Raw genomic sequence first — 21451 nt, 5'->3', positions numbered from 1 at the left:
ATTTGAGTTTAAATGTAGAGATCTTTTTTTCTTGTGACCAAAACTTCTGCCTGTTACTATCCATATAGATAAAGCTCCAAAAACACAACACACTGAAAATGTGGTGCCTGAAAGTAATGGCCAACTGGATTACACAGTCAGATGCTGGCTTGCTTCTTTTTATACACACAGAAGTCTTAACAGGGAGCTTTGTAACAGACTGTAGGGATGGACAGATACTATATGAACACAGCTTAGTAGTCAGGTATGAATGGGGTGCTAAAAAAAAGTTTAAACAGATGACAATTAATGTTCAGTTTGATATGGAATACTTTCCCATAACTGCTAGATTTTCATAAAGAAATTGCTTCTACTTTTATATTGTAAGTTATAAATAGTCCTAAATGCTAATGGAAATTGGTTTTACTAAATTTGCCTTTATTACTTTAGGAATATACCTTACCTTTTGTAAAGCAGCCCATTCACATATTACTAATGAAACACTAATTCTCTGTAAAGCAGATTTGGAGTTCAAATGGAATAGAAGTAACTGGCCAAGGGATTCTGCTGGTTTAATTTCTTGGTTTACCATATTTACACCTGGATCACAAATACAGCAACAAAGTGCTCCTAACAACCTAAAAGAGAAGGAAAGGCCATACTATAAAATTACTTGTACAAAAATTTCTCTTACTAAAGTTATAAATTTCCCCATAAAACTATAACTTATCTTCTAGCTTATTTTCATGAAGACAGGAGATAGTTCGTTTTTGTTTTTGATACAGGTCTAACATAATTCAGGTTGGTCCTCTACTCTCTACATCACTGAGGATAACTTCGAATCCCTGCTCCCCTTCCCTTCACCTCTGAAGGGACAATGTGGGTGTGCACTACCACACTGTTTGGGTGCTATCTGGGGTCAAATCCAGAGACTGGGACATGCTAAGCAAACATTCTACTAACAAAACTACACCCCAATCCCCCCCCCCCGCCGCCTTTTTTTAAACAGGTTTCTCTGTGTAACAGCCCTGGCTGTCCTGGAACTCTCTTTGCAGACCAGGCTGGCCTTGTACTCACAGAAATCCACTTGCCTCTCAAGTGCTGGGATTAAAGGCATGGGCTACCACCACCCAACCATTTTTAAAACTTCAAAAACTTAAAAATGTTTATTTGCTTTAATTTTTCTTAGATAACTAGTATAAAGGAAGAACAAGTGACAAACATGAAAAACAATCTTCTGGTTAAATGTCACAGCTATTAGCCAACTATAATACTTGACACTTGATGAACACTCACTTAGCTGCCATCATCCTGGCCCTCATAACTACAAAATCCCTCGTGGCCGGGTCTTCCATGACGGTGTCTGCACCGGCAATATACTCCTGAAGCACTTCTTTACTCTGGGCTTGGCCTTGCCGCACCTTACCACCTGTTTTCTCCTAGAGGAAAAGCAGGAAGGAAAAGCAATAATTAAAGATTAATCAATAAAATTTTATTGGAAACAGCGAAGCCAGTAAAATGTAGTTCTTTTCATAAAATTCTAAGGGCCAGCACACACCTTTAATACCAGCACTCAGGAGGCAGAGGCAGGCGAATCTCCATGAGTTCGAAGCCAGCCTGGTCTACAAGAGTTAGTTCCAGGACAGGTTTCAGAGCTACACAGAGAAACCCTGTCTCAGAAAAACAAAACAAAACAAACTCTAAGAGTGCCAGGAGGTGGCGGTACACTCCTTTCATCCCAGCACTCGGGAGGCAGAGGCAGGCGGATCTCTGAATTTGAGACCAGCCTGGTCTACAAGAGCTAGTTCCAGGACAGGCTCCAAAACTAAAGAGAAACCCGGTCTCGAAAAACAAAAAACAAAAACAAAAACAACAACAACAACAACAACAAAAATCTAAGGACTAATAATTACTATTCAGTTTGTTGGTCTGAATAAAGAATTGAACCTGCCTAATGTTAATGAAGGCACCCTTAGAATTAAGCAATAAATACAAATTTCTCCAACAGCTACTACATTGGTAGTAATGAGGTGAACAAAGAAATCCCTTAGGTCTCGCTATACTTACCTTGGCTTTAGCTTTTACTTCTAGCAACATATTTAAATCAATAGGTAAATGAGAAGGCTGCATCATTAAGCAAAGCCAAGCACCCATCCATGGGCAAGCAGCTGCTACCACATACTGAACTGAAGCCTTGCTCAACAGTTCCATCCAAACCTATGAAGTGAAAAGGAGAATAGAAAACAAATTTTTCTATTAAGTGCTAACAAAATCTAAAACACACTTTTAGGGAAAATGAACTAGAGGGAATACAATATAGCACGAGATTCATCTGAAAAGTCAACGTAAGAGATTCACCTTTGAAATACTGATTTGGTTGATAGGTTTCTACACTACATGAAATAATGCAAAGAAAAGTTTTTGGCTTTGTTGTTTTTTAATATCATGGGGGCCACAAAGATGACTCAATGAGTAAGGTCACATGCCACCACACTTAACAATCTGAGTTCAGTTTCCAGAACCTACATGATGAAAGGAGAGAACCAGCTCCTAAAAAGCTGTCCCCTGTCCTACACACCACACCCAAAAATATAAGTTGTGTTTTTTTAAGACTAAATTGATTTTTATGTGTGTATTTTATGTGTGTTTGTCTGCATATATGCATTTGCACCACATGTGTGACCAGGAGCCATGAAGGTCAGAAGAAAGTTAGCATATCTCCTAGAACTGATGTGACAGATGATTATGAGCTGCCATGCTGTTGCTGGGAATCAAATCTGATCTTCTGCAACAAGTGCTCTCAACCACTGAGCCAATCTCCATTCCAGTAAAAAAGGTTTTAAAAAAAGGAATGTAAGAGCCAGGCAGAGGTGGTGCAGGCCTTTAATCCCAGCACTCAGAAGGGAGAGGCAGGTGTGTCTCTGAGAGTTCAAGGCCAGCCTGGTCTATAGAGGAGGTTCAAAGACTGTCAGAGCTGTTACAAGGAGAAACTCTTGAAAAGCCGGGCGGTGGTGGCGCACGCCTTTAATCCCAGCACTCGGGAGGCAGAGGCAGGCGGATCTCTGTGAGTTTCAGGCCAGCCTGGTCTACAAGAGCTAGTTCCAGGACAGGCTCTAAAAAAGCTGCAGAGAAACCCTGTCTCGAAAAACCAAAAAAAAAAAAAAAAAAAAAGAAAAAAGAGAAACTCTTGTCTCAAAAAACCTAAAAGAACAAAAACAAAAAAGGAATATAGGAGTTGGGCATGGTGGTACACATCTATGAAGCCCGCAGGAGGACTGAAGCAGAAGGATTCGGGTTCAGGGTTAGCCTGAGGTACATGGATCTACTGAACAAATAACGAACAAAAACCGAGAGAATATTTGATAGTTTATGAAAGACTTTATAAATTAAATATGGTAATCCATGGATACTCAAAATATCTGCAAGCCCAGGATTGAGAGACGAAAGCAAGAGGACCAGGAGTTTGAAGCCAACCCTAGCTACATATCAAACTAAGCCCAGCCTTAAGTTATGTGAGACCCTGTCTCAGATATTCCAATAAACTCCCCACACAAAACAAACTGGATACCTCTGACCTCCACAGAAATACTCTCTCCTCTTCTCCCTCTCCCCCCACCTCCTCCACTATTAAAAAGAAAATAAGCTCTTTTTAAAAAGTAAAATATTAGCTTAATAGGACATATAAAAAGAAGAATTGGGCAGGGTGGTAGTGGCTCATGCCTTTAATACCAGGACTCTAGACAGAGGCAGGCAATTTCTGTGAGTTCGAAGCCAGCCTACAGGCTCCAAAACTACAGCAAAACCCTGTCTCAAAAAACAAAAAACAAGGGGCTCAGTGGTTAAGAGCACTGACTGCTCTTCCCAGCACCCACATGGCAGCTCACAATTGTCTGAAGATCCAGTTGCAGGGGATCTGACACCACACCAATGCACATTAAATAAAGTTAAATAAACCATAAAAATTATTTAAAAAAAAAAACAAAATAAATAAATAAATAAAGAAGAATCAAAGAAGCATAACTAACCAGAATTTACGTTACATTCTATAAGGAGCCTAGTTTTTGGACTATCTGGTAGATTACTGGACTCTTCAAATATCTTAGTTGGCTTAATTCATTAAAATCCCTCACCAATAGCATATTAATTATTTTTTATTTATATTTGCAAATTTATTAGGACAAGAAATACAGATTCATCACGTACCTTATGAATAAGATCCAGAATTTCCTGGCTGCTTTCTAAAACACAAAACTGAAAAATGTGTCGCAGCATATCAGACAGGATGGGTATAAGCCAAGATGAAGAATTCTGAAAACAAAAACATAATAAAATTTATGACATGTAGTTCCTGGACATTAATTTACATGAACAAAAAGTCAGATAACACAAACGTTATCATGAAAAAAAACCAAATGGCTTTATCAGAAAGAGTCAACTGGTGATAAATTTTTATAAGACTTAAGAGGCAACAAGTACCACATCATTATTGCAATGGCTTAAAAATTCCACAATCCTACAATCACAGAGAAATGGTGGGAAGACCCTGATTGACCCTAACATGAAATGAACCAAGTGTAAGCCGCAGGTCAGCAGCACACGTCACTGCTTTTTTGGAAACTGGGAAATGCTCAGTTACTGCTGCTGGGCAAAAAGATCAGAACATAAATTCTACATATTCATCAATAACACAAGGTACCTAGAACAGTCTGACTTTCTTCCCTTACTCTCATCTCAATAATAATAAGGTTCCAAACTGATGACTCCAAATACATGACTTATGCAAAACTCTGGAGACAGTGAAAAACACGTGATTCTGAGAGGCTGGGAAATAAGAACAAAGGCGACTTTGAGGGCAATGAAAACAGCTGTCTACGATACTGAGAATGGTGGGCACATGTCTTTAGACAGTTGACAATAATGTATCTTCTAGAATCTCCCAATTTTATGGGCAAAACAACAATAATAAAAAAAAATTTTTGAGTAAACAGAAGAGATCTAACAGGGTGATACACTGTGCTACCTTACCCACCAAGTTACTGAGCAATCACTCAGTGACAGCTACGTGCGAAACTGACAAAGGAACACAGTGATCAAGAACTCAGACACCAGGTTCCTTTTCTCACTCTGTACTTAAGCTCATTTCACATCCAGAAGTTGAAAGCAATTCAGTAGGTACACAATTCATTTTCTTTTTATGTCAAATTTAGGTTAAAGCTGAAAGAGCTACGGAATAGATGTAAATTTGGGAAAGTTTCTTAATTTTTTATCATTAGTTCTCGTATTTGCAAAATATAAAAAGTAGTAGCTGTCTCCTGTAAAGTGCTAGTCAGTTCCAAGCATAAAATGAATCCCAATAATATTTCAAAGTATTGTTACTTTTTTTTTTTAAGTTTTTGTTTTTGAGACAGGGTTTATCTGTGTAACAACCCTGACTGTCCTGGAACTCGCTTTGTAAACCAGGCTAGCCTCAAACTTACTGAGATCCAAATTCGACTGACCCAAATTTCAATTCTAGTACTCAGGAGGCAGAGGCAGACAAATATCTTTCAGCTGGTGCCCAGCCTAGTTAACATAATGAGTTCCAGGGCAGCCAAGCCAATACAGTAAAAACCTGTCTGGGGGTGGGAGAAGTATGTGCATGCATACATACATACACATACAAACAAATATAATTATATATAAATATATAAATAAACGACTGGCTCAAACAATAACATCTTATTGGTATTTTTTTTCCTGACATATCTCCAGAATTATTTCAAAAATAGGAATGGAAACAGGACTCGTCAGCTCACACTAACAGGACCTGAAGGAATGCTGTGGGAATCTCAGTATATGACTAATAAATTATACAATCCTTGAAAATGCACGCTCTTGTGACAGCAATTTTTAAGTAAAGGCGAGTTGGGACTCCGCAGTCAGTCTTTAAGGAATTTTACTTCAGTGCTTCAAATGCAGCCTTTATAACCTGGGATGGTTTCTGCTAATCACCTACCAACCATAAATAAAGACCAACATGCCTCCTATAGGAAGGAATTATTCAATCCCTAACTCACGTAACAAATATTCATTATCTCCTATTTATTAAGCATTTCTCCATGTTCTGAATATAAAACTGAAACAAAGTTCTAAAACACTTCTACTCTCATACTGGCGATGTTCTCAGGTTTACCTGGTTACTATAAACCTACCATGCCCAAGCATTCTGACTTTTTGATAGCTAGCAATGAGGAGGCAATGATCTGCTCTGTTTTATAAAATTAATTTACAAAAGTTTTGAGTTTTAAGTTACAAAAGTTTTGTATTTACAGCTATCAGTCCTTACCTGGTCCTGTGTTGATAACAATGTATAGAGAGTTTCCAGTGCTGCTCTTCGGACTGAAGATATAGTGTGATGCAGAAATGGCCAGACACGTGGAACTAGAACTGTGAGTGACTGCTGAATACTACGAAGGAAAACACAAATCCCATTCATTCTCAGTTAAATTCCATAAATAAGTTATCTAGTATCAATGGTGTATGAACCTGGTGATGATGATATGGTTTTTTAATAAATAAAAGATGATCCAATTTTCATGAGTATTCATTCACTTAACACTCAAAAATGTTATTGTAAAACTAAAAGACAGGAAATACAGTACAGTTTTAATAATAGGTTTCTCAATGTCACTAATGCCTTAATTAACCTCATTAAGTTAGAACTTTCCAATATATCTGCAATTGTAACTTTGTTCCTCCCAAAAAAAAAATGAAAAAGGTATCCTAGCTACAAAAGTGGGCTCACATAACGCTTTTGCATCCCAAGGACTAATCTCAATGGGTAGCTATCATTATTTCTATTCATCTTTCAGGCCTTAAGCAAGAGATTAAGAGATAATAGAGTTCTAAAATTTCTTATCCTGGTTTAGCATTTTCTCAATTAGGAAGACTCTCATTTCTTCCTTCTCAGATAAAATTTTAAATGGAGAAACGAAAAGTCAAACCTAAGCTAACTTGAATCATAGCTCTTCTGCCACATTTAGGAGTCATTTCTAAAAGGTGCTTCAAATTAGGAAGTTCTTCTTCAGTAGCATTTGAACTATATCCCTGAATAGGAAAAAGGTAGGAACAAAAAAGGATATCTCAGCTGGGTGGTGGTGGCACATGTTTTCAATCCTAGCATTTGGGAGGAGAGTCAGGTGGATCTCACTGAGTATGACGCCAGCCTGGTCTACAAGAGGACAACCAAGACTGTTATGCAGAGAAACTCTGTCTTGAAAAAACAAACAACAGAAGGACACGCCAATATCAACACTACCATTCTGTCCCTCAGAGGATCCCTTCACAGTAATATTTTCTTTACTTGCAAGTATACATAAACTTTACTTTTGCACTCAGTAAATTTAATTAAACACACACACATGCAGACATGAGTAATTTAGAATACATACAAGCATCATAACAAAGACTTGCTAATAGTGTAATTGTTCAAGCTCCACATGACATGCTACATTTCTTCTTGTATAAGCTGGAAAGTATCTGCCAATTATCACAACATAGGATACAAGTTATCTAATAAGGCCAATTTTGAAATTAAAAAAGGGCATAAAACTACATTATTCCACATTGGATTATCAGAAATTTTATTTCATTGCATAGCATTCTTACATTACCTATGGTTTTTTAATTATTTCATTATTTTATAGGTATGGGTGCCCTGCCTGCATGTATATCTGTACATAACATGCATTCGGTATCCACAGAGACCAGAAGGAAGCACTGGAAGCCCTGGAGCTAGAGTTACAGATGGCTGGGAGCCCTCACATCATCATGTGGCTCCAAGAAATTGGACCTGGGTTCTCTGGAAGAACAACCAGTGCTCCTAACTGCTAAGATCTCTCCAGTTCTATATAATTTAGTTCTCAAAGTACCACCTATTAAGGTCCACAGGCTAAACCTATATAGACTTTTTCTTTCTTTCTTTCTTTCTTTCTTTCTTTCTTTCTTTCTTTCTTTCTTAGTGAAAGTTTTACTGGAACATATCCCCTATGTACTGTATACTGGCAGTTTTCTGTATAGTAAAATACTGGAATAGTTTCAGCTAAGACTGATTCACAATCAAAAATGTTTAGAATTTAGGCCTTCAAAGAGATTTACTTAACCTCTAGTTTAAAGAAATTTAAAACCCCTGTGACTATTCAGCTTTGGTAGAGCTGTAACTTGAACACACTCAATCCCTTTGTGTTGCATTAGTATCAGAAGCTATCAAAAGTGGGAAGCCCCACATATGCACTACCGCTTCAGTTGCTATCTTCTATAAGATCTGTGGGAACTCACTTGATAGCCTACTAAATTCTGCACTAAATACTACTTATTAGCTGATAATATACGAAGAACATGTTTTTCAAATATGTTTGAATTTCAAGAAATATTCATACAGCCACAGCTGCTTTAAAATCATTATCGTATAAACATTCACCGAATAAACTCACTAGGCTAAGAAGAGCAATTTCCCCATTTGTGAATTTTTAAAAAGCTGTATAAATTTCTTCTGCATTTTTGTGGATACTATTATTAGAAACAATAACAGTATTCCTGCATGTTAAATTTTTAAAAATCTGTATTTTGGACCACCACTGGAGATAATATAAACTGACTGTTTTTTTGTTTAGATGATTAATTTTTGGTTTTTCAAGACAGGATTTCTCTGTAACAGCCCTATCTGTTCTGGAACTCACTTAGATAACCAGTTTAGTCTGGAACTCACAGAGATCTGCCTGCCTCTGCATGCTGGGATTAAAGGCTCTAAAATGACTGATTATTTGTTTGAATTTTTGTTGTTTTTTTGTTTGTTTGTTTTCGAGACAGGGTTTCCTCTGTGTAACAGCTCTGGCTGTCCTGGAACTCGCTTTGTAGATCAGGCTGGCCTCGAACAGATTCACTTGCCTCTGTCTCCCAAGTGTTGGAATGAAAGACATGAGCCACAACCACCCAGCAAAATGACATTTTTAAAATAAACTATTTTGAGGTATCTATTTTAAATCCACAAGATAATGAACTATAAAACTAATACCCAAGGTAAAGCAAACAACTACTTAAAAAGTTTATTTGTGTGTATGCAGTGCTAGAACACAGGGCTTTGTACATGAGGCAATCTCCCACTAAGGTCTGATCCTAGCCTCTAAAATAACCTTGTCCCAAATGTTCTAGTAGTTAGAATAAAGAAGGAAAAGAACTTCCTGAGAACAAGTGGTGTCCTCAATATACAGCACTTTTCTTAAAGCTGCTAGAAGTCTAGGTTTAATCATCTAGAAAGACAGAAAGGCTTATTATTCTATCACACTACTAAGAAATAATTACCTGCATTGCTGGACCTGAGGGTAAGTTAACATTGATGAAAGAAGAGTCATAATACTATTTGTTGAAGCTGTTAGATCATCTAATTCCAGGAGAGAATCCCATAAGGTATTTATAATGGAGGGTACCTGTAAGATCAGTTTTTAAGAAAAGTTATTGACTTCACACAACAAATTCATAAATCATGCCAAATTATATCCAAAGGGTAATTAATGAGTCAATAGGATATATATATAACTTCAATGACTTTGGACAATGTCAGTTTTAAGTAGTATCAAGGAGAAGACACTATTTGCCATTAACAATTCTCTACCTCTTTTTAATGTCATTAGGCTCTACTTTTCTCACTTCCTCCCCACCCAGAGGTTTACTGGGCAGGATAGCTTCAGGGAATTTTAAGTGATATAAACAATCATGAAAATACATGTTTAGTTTTTGAGCTCATAAATAATGCTGGCTGCACTTTTAACTTCATATTCTGGATTTGATGAAATAGAACTGTAGCTAAAATTTAACAGTCTCTTAAAAATGAGATCAAGTTAAAATGTTAAAAAACAAAATAAAAATTAAAACTTGGTATCTCTAAACATAAAGGGTAAATTTAAGAAGAAATAGCTGTTTCTTTTTCAAGGAACTTCTGTTTATTGTGTACATAAAGGAAATTAGATAGTACACAACTCACTGTTCCCAAAGACAACACATAATCAAGCGTGCATGTATCTTGTTAGAAACAAGAGAATTTCTATAAAAGGTGTAGGAGATAAAATAATAAGAACTTAATGTTTTTCCTACTATTCCATACCCAAATGTAAACATGCACTATAGGAGGAAAATGCTGAAAAATCTTTTTTTACCTTTTGTGTCTGAAGGTAGACAAGGTTTTCTACTACAGGCACTAAGGATGCTGCTGCAACAGCTCTGACATCGTCATCAAGGTCCTGGAGTCCTTCAATTATTCGAGTTAAAACTTTAGGCAATAAAGTATTAATTACATCCTGCAAAATAGTACACCAAAACAGGCTAATTTTCTACGGAATAATTACTGTGTTCAAACATCTCTATTAACTTTGAACATATATTCCAATATTTTTGTATTTGGAAAGAAACAAACAAAAAAGATAAGTTAGCAGAAGCTTACATAAATAATCCCACTAGAGAAGATTCCAATACTTTATTAAAAGCTTTATTAAATACTTCATTAAAGCTATCAAGTACTGGGACTGGAGAGATGGCTCAGTGGGTAAGAGCACTGACTGCTCTTCCAGAGGACCCGGCTTCAATTCCCAGCACATACATGGCAGCTCACAACTGTCTGGAACTCCAGTTCCAGGAATCCAACATCCTCTCCTCACACAGGCACACACGTAGGCAAAACACCAATCCACATAAAATAAAAAATAAATTAATTTTTAAAAAAGCTATAAAGCACTAAAGGCTGGTCATGATGGCACACACCTATAATCCCAATATCTGTGAGTTCTACACCAGCCAGGACTATATAATAAGACCATATTTAAAAAAAAGATTATTAGCTACATGATGCTGGTGCATGCCTTTAATCCCAGCACTCAGAAGGCAGAGGAAGCAGATCTCTGTGAGTTCGAGACCAGTCTGGGCTACACAGAGAAACCCAGCCAAAGAAGAAAAGAAAGAAGGAAAAAGGAAGGAGGAAGGAAGGAGGGAAGGAGGAAAAGAAAAGAAAGGATAAAAGAGAGAACTGCAGAAAGAGACTTGGAAACCACTATATTGAGCAAACTAAGTCCGACTCTGATAGACATCTTTTTTTCTGCGACACTTTGTCAAGAAGGCATGACAACACACACCTATAATCTCTGAACCCAAGAGGCAGAAGCAGAACTACCTCTGCAACTCTATGAGGCCTGCCTGGGTCTATATAGCAAGGTCCAGGCCAGGTGGAGCTATATACCTAGATCATAAAACAAAGGAACAATCAAGCGATCAAGGATACTCATCACAACAAACAAAACACCCATGACTAAAAAATCTCACATGCACTTTCCAAACTGAGTTATTTACCTGACGAACTGCCAAAGCATATTTTATTCCCAGCAAACCACCATGTCTAACTTCCCATTGTTCTTGGGTCAGTAATTTCAGTAGCACATCTACTGTCTTATGAACTCCTGTTTCGTTCATGTGCTTTAAAACCACACCCAATGTTTGAGCACAAGTTTCACGAACTGGTGCTACAACCTAGAAAACAGAAAGAAGTTACATATGCAGAAAATGTACTTATGTAGAGTTTACAATCTGGGCAAAGCTTCACTCAGGTGATACTTACTTCATCAGAAACAAAGTCTCCAAATCTGTCCAAGGCAAAAACACAAAGGAGTCTAATGACTAAGTCCTCCAACCACTCTTGATGCTGTTGAATCATCTATTAAGATACAATCATTTTTAATAACAGGTAAAAATCAACTCTGTATTAGGCGGATAATAGAAGTGGTAGAGCCAGGCAGTGGTGGCACACGTGGAGGCAGGCAGACCTCTTTGAGTTCGAGGCCAGCATGGTCTACAAGAGCTACTTCTAGGAAAGCACCAAAGCTACAGAGAAACCTTGTCTTGAAAAACGATAGGCCGGGCGGCGGTGGCGCACGCCTTTAATCCCAGCACTCGGGAGGCAGAGGCAGGCGGATCTCTGTGAGTTCGAGACCAGCCTGGTCTACAAGAGCTAGTTCCAGGACAGGCTCCAAAGCCACAGAGAAACCCTGTCTCGAAAAACCAAAAAAAAAAAAAAGAAAAACGATAGATAGATAGATAGATAGATAGATAGATAGATAGATAGATAGATAGATTAAATAAATAAATTAATTTAAAAGTAAATAAAAATACAGCTTTTAGGCCAAAAAAGAAAAAATACAATACTGGAACAGATTTATCTTAAGAGAAGAAGAGTTCCTCACACCATCTTTAAATGTAAACATGTCTTCTTTGATAATTATATTCAGAAACACTATATCAAAATTCTTCTATTCATGGTTCTATTAAGTTACCTGTACTCTTAAGAAAACTAATTATGCCAACTGGTGGTGGCACATGCCTTTAATCCCAGCACTTGGGAAGCAGAGGCAGAAGGATCTCTGTGAGTTTGAGACCAGCCGTCTACAGAGCGAGTTCCAGGACAGGCTCCAAAGGTTCTCTGTAAGCCGGGCGGCGGTGGCGCACGCCTTTAATCCCAGCACTCGGGAGGCAGAGGCAGGCGGATCTCTGTGAGTTCGAGACCAGCCTGGTCTACAAGAGCTAGTTCCAGGACAGGCTCCAAAGCTACAGAGAAACTCTGTCTCGAAAAACAAAAAACAAAAAACAAAAAAAAAAAAAAAAAAAAACAAAACAAAAAAAAAAGGTTCTCTGTAGAGAACCCTGTCTCAAAAAAACTGGTTATAGGCATTCAGGACCCAGAGGCAAACAGGTCTCTGTGAGTTCCAGGTTAGAAAGGTAAACAGGTGTTACAGGTCATCCAGGACTAAACAATGATACTGTCTCAAAGCACCCCCAACCTCCAACAATACAAAAGAAAGTCACTTCAGCTATGCTGTTTCCAGTGTTTCTCACTACCTAACTGTTGCTCTGCGGCATCACCATTTCCTCTACCTAACTATTCTCTACTGCATTATATCCTGCTCAAATGCTCTTCTTTCTATAATTTTTGCACTCGTCCTTCTGAATTTCTCTGATCCCTAGATGTATTCTATGACTACCAGCTTGGTTTTGTTTTGTTTTTTTAACCTTTTAACAGTGCTTCCTCTCCCCTTGCATGTCCACTCTAATGATACGTAACATTTGTTACTTCCCCTAAATTGGAAAGAGAGACTGACTACTAATAACTAAATCATAATTTTGATATACTGATATATACTGATAGAGATATACTTACCTCTTCTAAAGTGCTGTCTCCCATTTTACCACCACTTTTCCCATGAGCTTTAAGAATTTCTCTAAGTCCAGTACCTGCCCCATGTCGAATCTAAAAAAAAAACCCAGGAAGGAAATATCAGAGGTCAAATGTTTAAAGAAGTTCAACTTTTCTTTAATATGAAAATGTTTTTCAGTCAGTGCTGATGTTACAGAAACATCTATTAAAACTAATTATGTCTTCCTTCCTTCCTTCCTTCTTTCATTTTAATACAGTGTTTTACTTTGTTAACCCTAGAGGATCTGAAAGCTGCTCAGTACACAAGGCTGGCCAAGAACCTACAAAGATTGGCCAGTCTCTACTTCCCAAATGTTGAGATTAAAGGCATGTGACACCACATCTGGCCTACAATCATGCTTTTACGAACATGCATTGTGTACTGGGATACAAAGGAAGTAAAATAAGCGTTACCTTATAGGACTAAGTTTTTCAACTGAGACAAATTACATATATTTATTTCACAACGTTTTTGGTTACGTGGAAGGTTTTAAAAGTGGAGCAAAGCCAGGCAGTGGTGGTGCACACTTTTAATCCCAGAACCTGGGAGGCAGAGGTAGGTGGATCTCAGTGAGTTCGTGGCCAGCCTGGTCTACATAGTGAGTTCCAGAACAGCCAGTAGTACTACACAGAGAAACCCTGTCTCAAGAAAAGAGAAATAAAAAAAGCTAAGCAAGAAAATGGTTATTCTAACTCTAGCCAGGCTCTTATACCCATCCCCAGCCTCCACCTGCACTCTAGAATTAAACAGCACGAGAAAGAAATTTTCATATATTGTTCTGTATAGCCCAAACACTAAATATTTTAGAAGTACACGCATTAAAAAGTGAGGTCAAGGGGGCTGGAGAGATGGCTCAGTGGTTAAGAGCATTGCCTGCTCTTCCAAAGGTTCTGAGTTCAATTCCCGGAAACCACATGGTGGCTCACAACCATCTGTAATGAGGTCTGGTGCCCTCTTCTGGCCTGCAGACATACACACAGACAGAATATTGTACACATAATAAATAAATAAAAAAAATTTTTTTTTAAGAAAGTGAGGTCAAGTTCAAAAGTAAAGAATTTTCCCAAGTTGTCTAATATAATAATATAGTGCTTCCTTAAAGCCCATGGATAAAGCACCATTCTCATAGATGAGGATACTCTTACGTGTTATCTGCCGGGGGGGGGGGGGGGGGGGGGGGGAGCCACTGACACTATATTCGTTCATTTAAAATGTTATCTGAGCGAAGACTTACTTAACTTCAAAAAGTACTCAACAGTAGGATTTATTTCCCTCCTTTTCTTTTCCTTTTTCTTTTCATGTTGACAATAACACCCAGGCAGGATCTCATACAAGTGCTATATCAATGAGCTACATCCCTTGGCCCCAAAGTCTTGTTTGTTAATTCAAGAGATAACCAAAGGTCTGAGATGACCAATTAGCAATTCATCCTAAGGCTTCATTTTCACTTTTTCTACATATTGGGAAAAGTTTGAAGTTTTCATTAAAGTAATACTTTGGAGTCTAAATTACTTCTGAAACTGGTTGGAAAACTTCCACCCTGTATATGGCCTTACCACCCTGGATGTACCTAATCTCAACTCAAAACTATTTTGTTTTGTTTTGGTGGTGGAGTGATCTTGAGGTGTGAGTCTAGAGCCTTGAGTATGGTACACACATGCTTCTGTACACACAGAATAAACACCCAGGCACTGAAATTACTCATTTTAGCAAATCAAAACTGCCCACTGTAGACATGATACAATGAATACTTGTAAACCCAGAACTCAGGAGGTTGAGTCAAGATATCACATGTTCAAAACCATCCTTAACTACAATGAGACTGCCATCCTATTCCCCAAAACTGTCTATTTTCAATGAAAAATAACATATTTTACTGTCTATAAGGAAAATACAAGTTTTTATAGTAGCCAAAAGAATAAAAAGAAATGACAGTTTGTTTCAAAATATAAAGGATAAAATGATTTTTAAAAAAAAAAAATCTAAAAATTTCTACTTAGAAGTCAAGCCTGGTATGGTAGACTATACTTTTAATCCCAGCACCCAGAAGGCAGAGACAGAGGAATCTCTATGAGTTCAAAGAAAGCTAGTTACATGATGAGACGCCGCCTCAACCCCACCCCCACTCCAACATACGCACATAAAGGAGAGAGAGAGACAATAAATATAATATGCCCTAAGTCCTAAGAGACACCCAAGGGGAAAATAAGAATCTCAGCACGTTTTCTATCCTTGGCATCGTTTCCTTACTTTACACCAAATGGAGCTAAGAAGATACTTTACCTCCCAGGAGGGATTAAAAAGATCATTGCAAAGTTCTTCACAGAAACTTTCCAAAGGCCATTCGTTTGTCTAAATAAGAAAAATATAATTAACAACTACATCAAAGCTTTATACTAATAATTTAAGAAAGTTAATGAAGTGCATTTATTTGTAGCATTAGCAATAGTACAAAGTTTTAAATTTTTAAAATAAACATTTTACTAATGAAGTGTTAAGACATTCACAAATAAAATTTCTCTTGGTTGACAAATTATAGAATATTCTTAATATACACAGTTAAGAAACAGATAAAGAGGAGTTGGAGAGATGGCTCAGTGGTTAAAGACACTGGCTGCTTTTCCAGAGAACCCAGGTTCTATTTCCAGCACCCATGTGACAGCCATCTATAACTCCAGTTTCAGGGCATCTGATACCCTTTTCTGGCCTCCAAGGACACCAGTCATACAAGTAGTAAACAAACTTACATGCAGCAAAACATCCATACAAATAATAATAGTAATAATAATAGTTAAAAGTTATAAACAATTTCAATATACCTCTTCAATTAAGGAAGAACTTTCTGGAACATTATCAACCAAGACTTTGGAATCAGTAGTAGTTTGATTAATAACAACATTTGCTACTTTCCGTCTCTTTTCTTCTGGCTCTCCATCAGTGCTGTCATTGCTAAAAAAGAAGTTACCAAATTTAAAGTAAATGAAGGAAAATACGATACACAATGCATATAAGAAAAATCCAAGCCTGGTCTACAAGAGCTAGTTCCAGGACAGGCTCCAAAGCCACAGAGAAACCCTGTCTCGAAAAAACCAAAAAAAAAAAAAAAAAGAAAAAGAAAAATCCATCATCTTCACAGATGTATCAATTTTGCTTACGTAGCTTACTTTTAGAAAAATCAACTAAAATGAACTCATTAATATTTTTGAACAAAATATACCCTATTACCTAAACAAAGACGTCCCTAACAGAGAAATATATGGATTTGCTTAGGAAGGACAGAAAGACAAGACCTACTGAGTAAATTGGGAGGGGGAGCAGGAAAAAATGTATAGCTCAATTAAAAACAATAAAGTATAAAAAAAAAAAACCCACTAGTCTTTAAGTTGGTAAATCTTTTCTTTGAAATTGAATCTCAAGACTAACATTCTTTCATCTCTATAACCAGTTAGTTCCCTTTCTTTTAATTTTAAATTCTTTTAACTCAACAACTTAAGTCTAGCCACGCATGGCATTAACATTTTTAAGCTTTTGCAACCTAGAGAAAACTAATATGCGAAGTAATATAATTATGCTTATTTGTTGAAAGAATATGATTAAAATATACTGTATGGAAAAATTAGCAATAATTTTAAAAATATTCAGAATCTGACCACTGATAAAAAGTATGCAGAACATTTGAGAAAAGTACTGCTTTGTAACTTGAAAAAAAAAACAAAGGCTAGCCTAATAAATATTAAAAATGAAAAGGTAAGTAATATTACTTTTATTTAATCTGTGGTAGCACACACCTTTTACCCCTGCACCAAGGAGAGGTAAAAACATGATGAACTCAAGGTCATCTTAGCCAATAGACCAACAAAACACAAACTACCTCTATACATCGTTAAAAGAATTGGTGGTGCAGGTCTTTAATCCCAACACTCAGGAGGCAAAAGCAGGCAGATCTTTCAGAGTTTGAGGCCAACCTGGTCCACAAAAGAGGGATCTAAGACAGTCAGGACTGTTACACAAAAAAATCCTGTCTTGAAAAATCAAAAGTATAGACAGACTTACTTTCTCTGAATATCTCCCTCTTGCTACATCTTTTGTTTTGTTTTTAGAGACAAGACTTCTCTGCTGTCCTGGAACTAGCTCTGTAGATCATGCTGACCTCAAACTCAGATCCCAATGCTAGAATTAAAGGTGTGTGTGCAGCACCATGCCCAGGGCTCGGTCTCTGCATCTTAATTGTGTAAACTTTTGGACAGGTACTTGTTCTATAAAATCATCAAGAGGTTGAAGACTCTGTCACCTCACCCTCTGCTCTTTCCTTAATTCTCTCCTATCATGTTATACTGGTACATCATCTTACATCTTTAAAGACTGCATAATTCTACTTCTAGATATTGACTTTAAAATTGCATTTGGAGTGTCTCTTCCTAGACAGTTAAGAGCCTTCTTTTAGATCTTTATTCTAACTTCTGTGAAGGCCTTCTAGACCATCCAATCAAATCTTTCAAACTCTTTTCCCTTATTTCCTCTTCTGTGGTGGTTTGAGTAAGAATGACCCACATAGGCTCAGATATTTTAACGCTTAGCCACCAGTGAATGGTATTATTTAAAAGGGTTTGGAGGTGTAGCCTTGTTAGAAGAAGTATATCACTGGTAGGTGGGGTTTGAGGTTTTAAACGCCCATGCCAACCGCCCTCTCCTCAGCCTGTGGATTAAAATGTATCTCTCCTGCTCCAGTGCCATGCATGCTGCCATGATACCCACCATAATTGATTAAATCGCTGAAACTGGAAGCAAGCCTTTGGAGAAATGCTTTCTTTTATAAGAGTTTCCTTAGTCCTGGTGTCTCTTGACAGCAATAGAACAGTGACTAAGACACTTTCCTTATTATGTCGTCCCCCCCTTTTAACTATTATCATTAATATGATGCATCACACATATAGGTATATACAAAATATTTCTAGTTGGGACCAGAAACATTCTGCTCTTAAACTTTACTGAATTTGAAAACATTTGCATAGGCTTTATTAGATGAGTCTCTTTAATACCAAAAATCTAAAATCCTCTGGAATCAGAAACTTATGCTCAAAGTTTTAGATTTTTGAACATTTTGGCTTAGGGATATTCAATGTCTATGACCTTAACCAGTTGTTCACTTTTAAAAATCCCATAGTTAACAAATTCACTAAAGTTTACACTTTAAAAAAACAAGTAACTGGAGCTGGAGGGATGACTCAGACAGGGCAACATAATGAGACTCTCTCTGAATGAATAATTTTTTTAAAAAATTAGAACTTGGGGGCTAGAAAGATGGCTTAGTGGTTAAGAGCACTGGTTGTTCTTCCAGAGGTCTTGAATTTCAATTCCCAGCAACTATATGGTGGCTCAAAACATATATAAAATACATGAATAAATCTAAAAAAACAAAACAAAAACATCAACAAATCCCAAGCATAGATTTCTTCTTTTTTTTGGGGGGGGTGGTTTATTTATTTATTCCCCCCCCCCCCCAAACGGGACTTCTCTGTTTATCTCTGGCTGTCCTGGAACTCCCTCTGGAGACCAGGCTAGCCTCAAGCACTGGGATTAAATGCATGAGCCACTACTGTCTGGCTCAAGCATGGATTTCTAACAAATAAGTTTATTACACATCTGTTTTTGCTTAGCTCTTAAACACTGTAAACATTTTTCAACTTTAATTGAATTTAAAAAAGAGAAGTATCACCATCTACAAAGACCTACTTTTATACTTTGCAATACTTACTAATTCACAACTTGCTCAAACATTTATTGAACACCATTAGACTCAGGTTTAATAGATATAAGGGGCAGGCAGGCGGTGGCAGCACATGCCTTTAATCCCAGTACTCAATAGGCAGAGGCAGGCGGATCTCTTAGTTCGAGGCCAGCTTGGCCTACGAGAGCTAGTTCCAGGACAGGCTCCAAGGCTACAGAGAGACCCTGTCTCGAAAAACAATAAACAAACAAACAAACAAATAAATAAATAAAAGATACAAGGGGCCCAAGAATCTATAATAAGCACTTTCAGAGACCAATCTTAAAGATGTAATTCTGAACTAGCTACCCTTTGAGGATAGATATCACTTTTATTAATTCAAGTCAATAAGACAATTACTCTACTTCAGAATTCTTTTCCACAAAAAGATTAACCGAGCAAGTCTGGATTATCACCAGCTATTAGCACAGCCCCAAACTAAAGAACAAGGGAAAACACCATGACAGTACGTTATCTTAAGAAGCCTATCATCTTGACTGATCATCCTTAGACCAGCATTCTGAATTCCTTCTCTAATGATCTCCATCCTAAATACTCCACAGTGAAGGCGCTAATACTCCCTGTGGCTGGAATTCTCTTCCCTTGTCGGTCTTCAGTCTTTATGTGATGCTGAAAATCACTGAGGAAAATTAATAAAAACAAAACAAAAAAATTCTACTCCTATAGATTTGTAGAAATCTCATTTCGCAGCAACAGCAAACTCTATGTCTTGAGAAAAACAATACAAGCACAGTACCATTCAGCAGAATAAAAATCATCAAAATCTTTATCTGTAAATCAAGCACAATTTCTGTTTCAAGTAAATAAAGAGATTACTACCTTTTCTCATTTGTTTCTACTGCATCCCTGGATCTCTGTTTGGCAAATAACTTGGCCATTCTTTTAGCTTTGTTCTTCTGTCTATTACTCATTCCTGCTCGGAATTCTGAATCTATCAATTCAGCTGCCTGAAGAGTCTAAAAAAATAAAACAAGTTTAAACTGTCAGAAATTAAAATATCTATAATTTCAATCTTATGAGAGAAATAGGTGTATAGCAGCACACCTAATGTAGAAATTAATATAGAGGTGAACATTCTTTTTAATAATATTACACTACTGTGTTGTATGGCTGTATTATGATTTTACCCTCAAGCCCTGTGTACTAGAACACTTAAAATTCCAACACTTAGAAGGCTGGAGGAGGATGAGAAAGCCAGGGCTACCTAGTAAGACTTTGTCTCAAAACCAAAAATGGCTTTTAAATAATAAAATAAAAAATAAAAAAAGGAAGAAGTCCAAAACAGAAATCAAAACAAGCAAACTTACAAGCAAAACCAGTAATAAAAATTGTTTGAAATAGTAACAACAACAACAAAAAGCACATCTTTAATCCCAACAGATGATATATGTGAGTTCGAGGTAAGTCTGGTCTATTGAGTTCCTGGACAGTCGGAAACACATAGAAAGACCCTGTCTCAAAAAATAACTAAAACTTTCAAAAAAATTCCTTCTTAATTATCTAATTCCCAATAGACTAAGTCTTGTTTCATAACTTTTTTATACTACAAGTGTGGCATAAATAATCCTAACAAAAAGAGGGTTTCTGAAGAGCTGAGTCTTCAAAACAATTATACAATCAAGTTTTGAAAATAAAATTTTCAATAAAAGAAACCAATGCTTATCATGTCTTAAAAAAAAGTATAACCTTAAGTGACTTGCTGGTCCAGCATGCTGTCATCAACTTAGTCACATGATCCTTTCATCTTAACTACTTCCTGCTTCTTTTGATCTTTTTCTATACATTGGAAACACTATAAAAACTGCATAAAAAGCAAATATTAAGGTGCTTGTCTACTCAGGAGGCTGATGCAAGAGGATAAAACTTGAGTCCAGGAATTTGGGCCTAAGCAACATAGTAAGTAAGAATCCTAGCCCTCTGTAGGCAGAGGCAGAAGTATCATAGACAGAAGAGGGAGAGACACACAGAGATAGAAAGATATACTGTGTTTATATAATAAAAATTATCTTAAAAATTCCTTTCTGAAGCTGGGCAGTGGTGGTGCACTCCTTTAATCCCAGCACTCAGGAGGTAGAGACAGGTGGACCTCTGTGAGTTAGAAGCCAGCCTGTCTACAGAACTGCCAGGGCTACACAGAGAAACACTGCCTCGGGGGAAGAGGAGGAGGGGACAAAGAAAAGAAATTCCTTTCTGTATCTATCCTAAGAATTAACTGAAATTATATAATTCACAACTAGTAAGGAATATTAATGTGGATGTGGTGATGTTGTCTTGGAACCAGGAACCATTGGCATGTGACAGTGCAGCTATAACAGCAGATAATAACACAAACTTTTTTAAAATATTTATTTATTTATTATGTATGCAATATTCTGTGTGTATGCCTGCAGACCAGAAGAGAGCACCAGACCTCATT

The 21451-nt window shown here is 37.1% G+C and overlaps 1 protein-coding gene across 1 annotated transcript in view; it reads right to left on the bottom strand.

Moving 5' to 3' along the window:
* Window positions 1-21451, bottom strand: part of Btaf1 (B-TFIID TATA-box binding protein associated factor 1) — a 90337-nt gene that overhangs the window by 40300 nt on the left and 28586 nt on the right. Inside the window, exons 6-18 of the mRNA XM_038332091.2 lie at window positions 19855-19991; window positions 16067-16196; window positions 15531-15599; window positions 13211-13300; window positions 11618-11713; window positions 11353-11529; window positions 10170-10310; window positions 9319-9443; window positions 6305-6425; window positions 4183-4287; window positions 2047-2196; window positions 1276-1418; window positions 443-617 (exon numbers count right to left, since the gene is read on the bottom strand). Coding sequence (XP_038188019.1) covers window positions 443-617; window positions 1276-1418; window positions 2047-2196; window positions 4183-4287; window positions 6305-6425; window positions 9319-9443; window positions 10170-10310; window positions 11353-11529; window positions 11618-11713; window positions 13211-13300; window positions 15531-15599; window positions 16067-16196; window positions 19855-19991 — 1659 coding nt within the window. The remainder of the gene's footprint in view (window positions 1-442; window positions 618-1275; window positions 1419-2046; window positions 2197-4182; window positions 4288-6304; window positions 6426-9318; window positions 9444-10169; window positions 10311-11352; window positions 11530-11617; window positions 11714-13210; window positions 13301-15530; window positions 15600-16066; window positions 16197-19854; window positions 19992-21451) is intronic.

Source organism: Arvicola amphibius, chromosome 1 (assembly GCF_903992535.2).
Source record: "Arvicola amphibius chromosome 1, mArvAmp1.2, whole genome shotgun sequence".
Classification (NCBI taxonomy): domain Eukaryota; kingdom Metazoa; phylum Chordata; class Mammalia; order Rodentia; family Cricetidae; genus Arvicola; species Arvicola amphibius.
The sequence above is the reverse complement of the archived record's forward strand: the minus strand, read 5'-3'. Positions and strand labels throughout refer to the sequence as shown.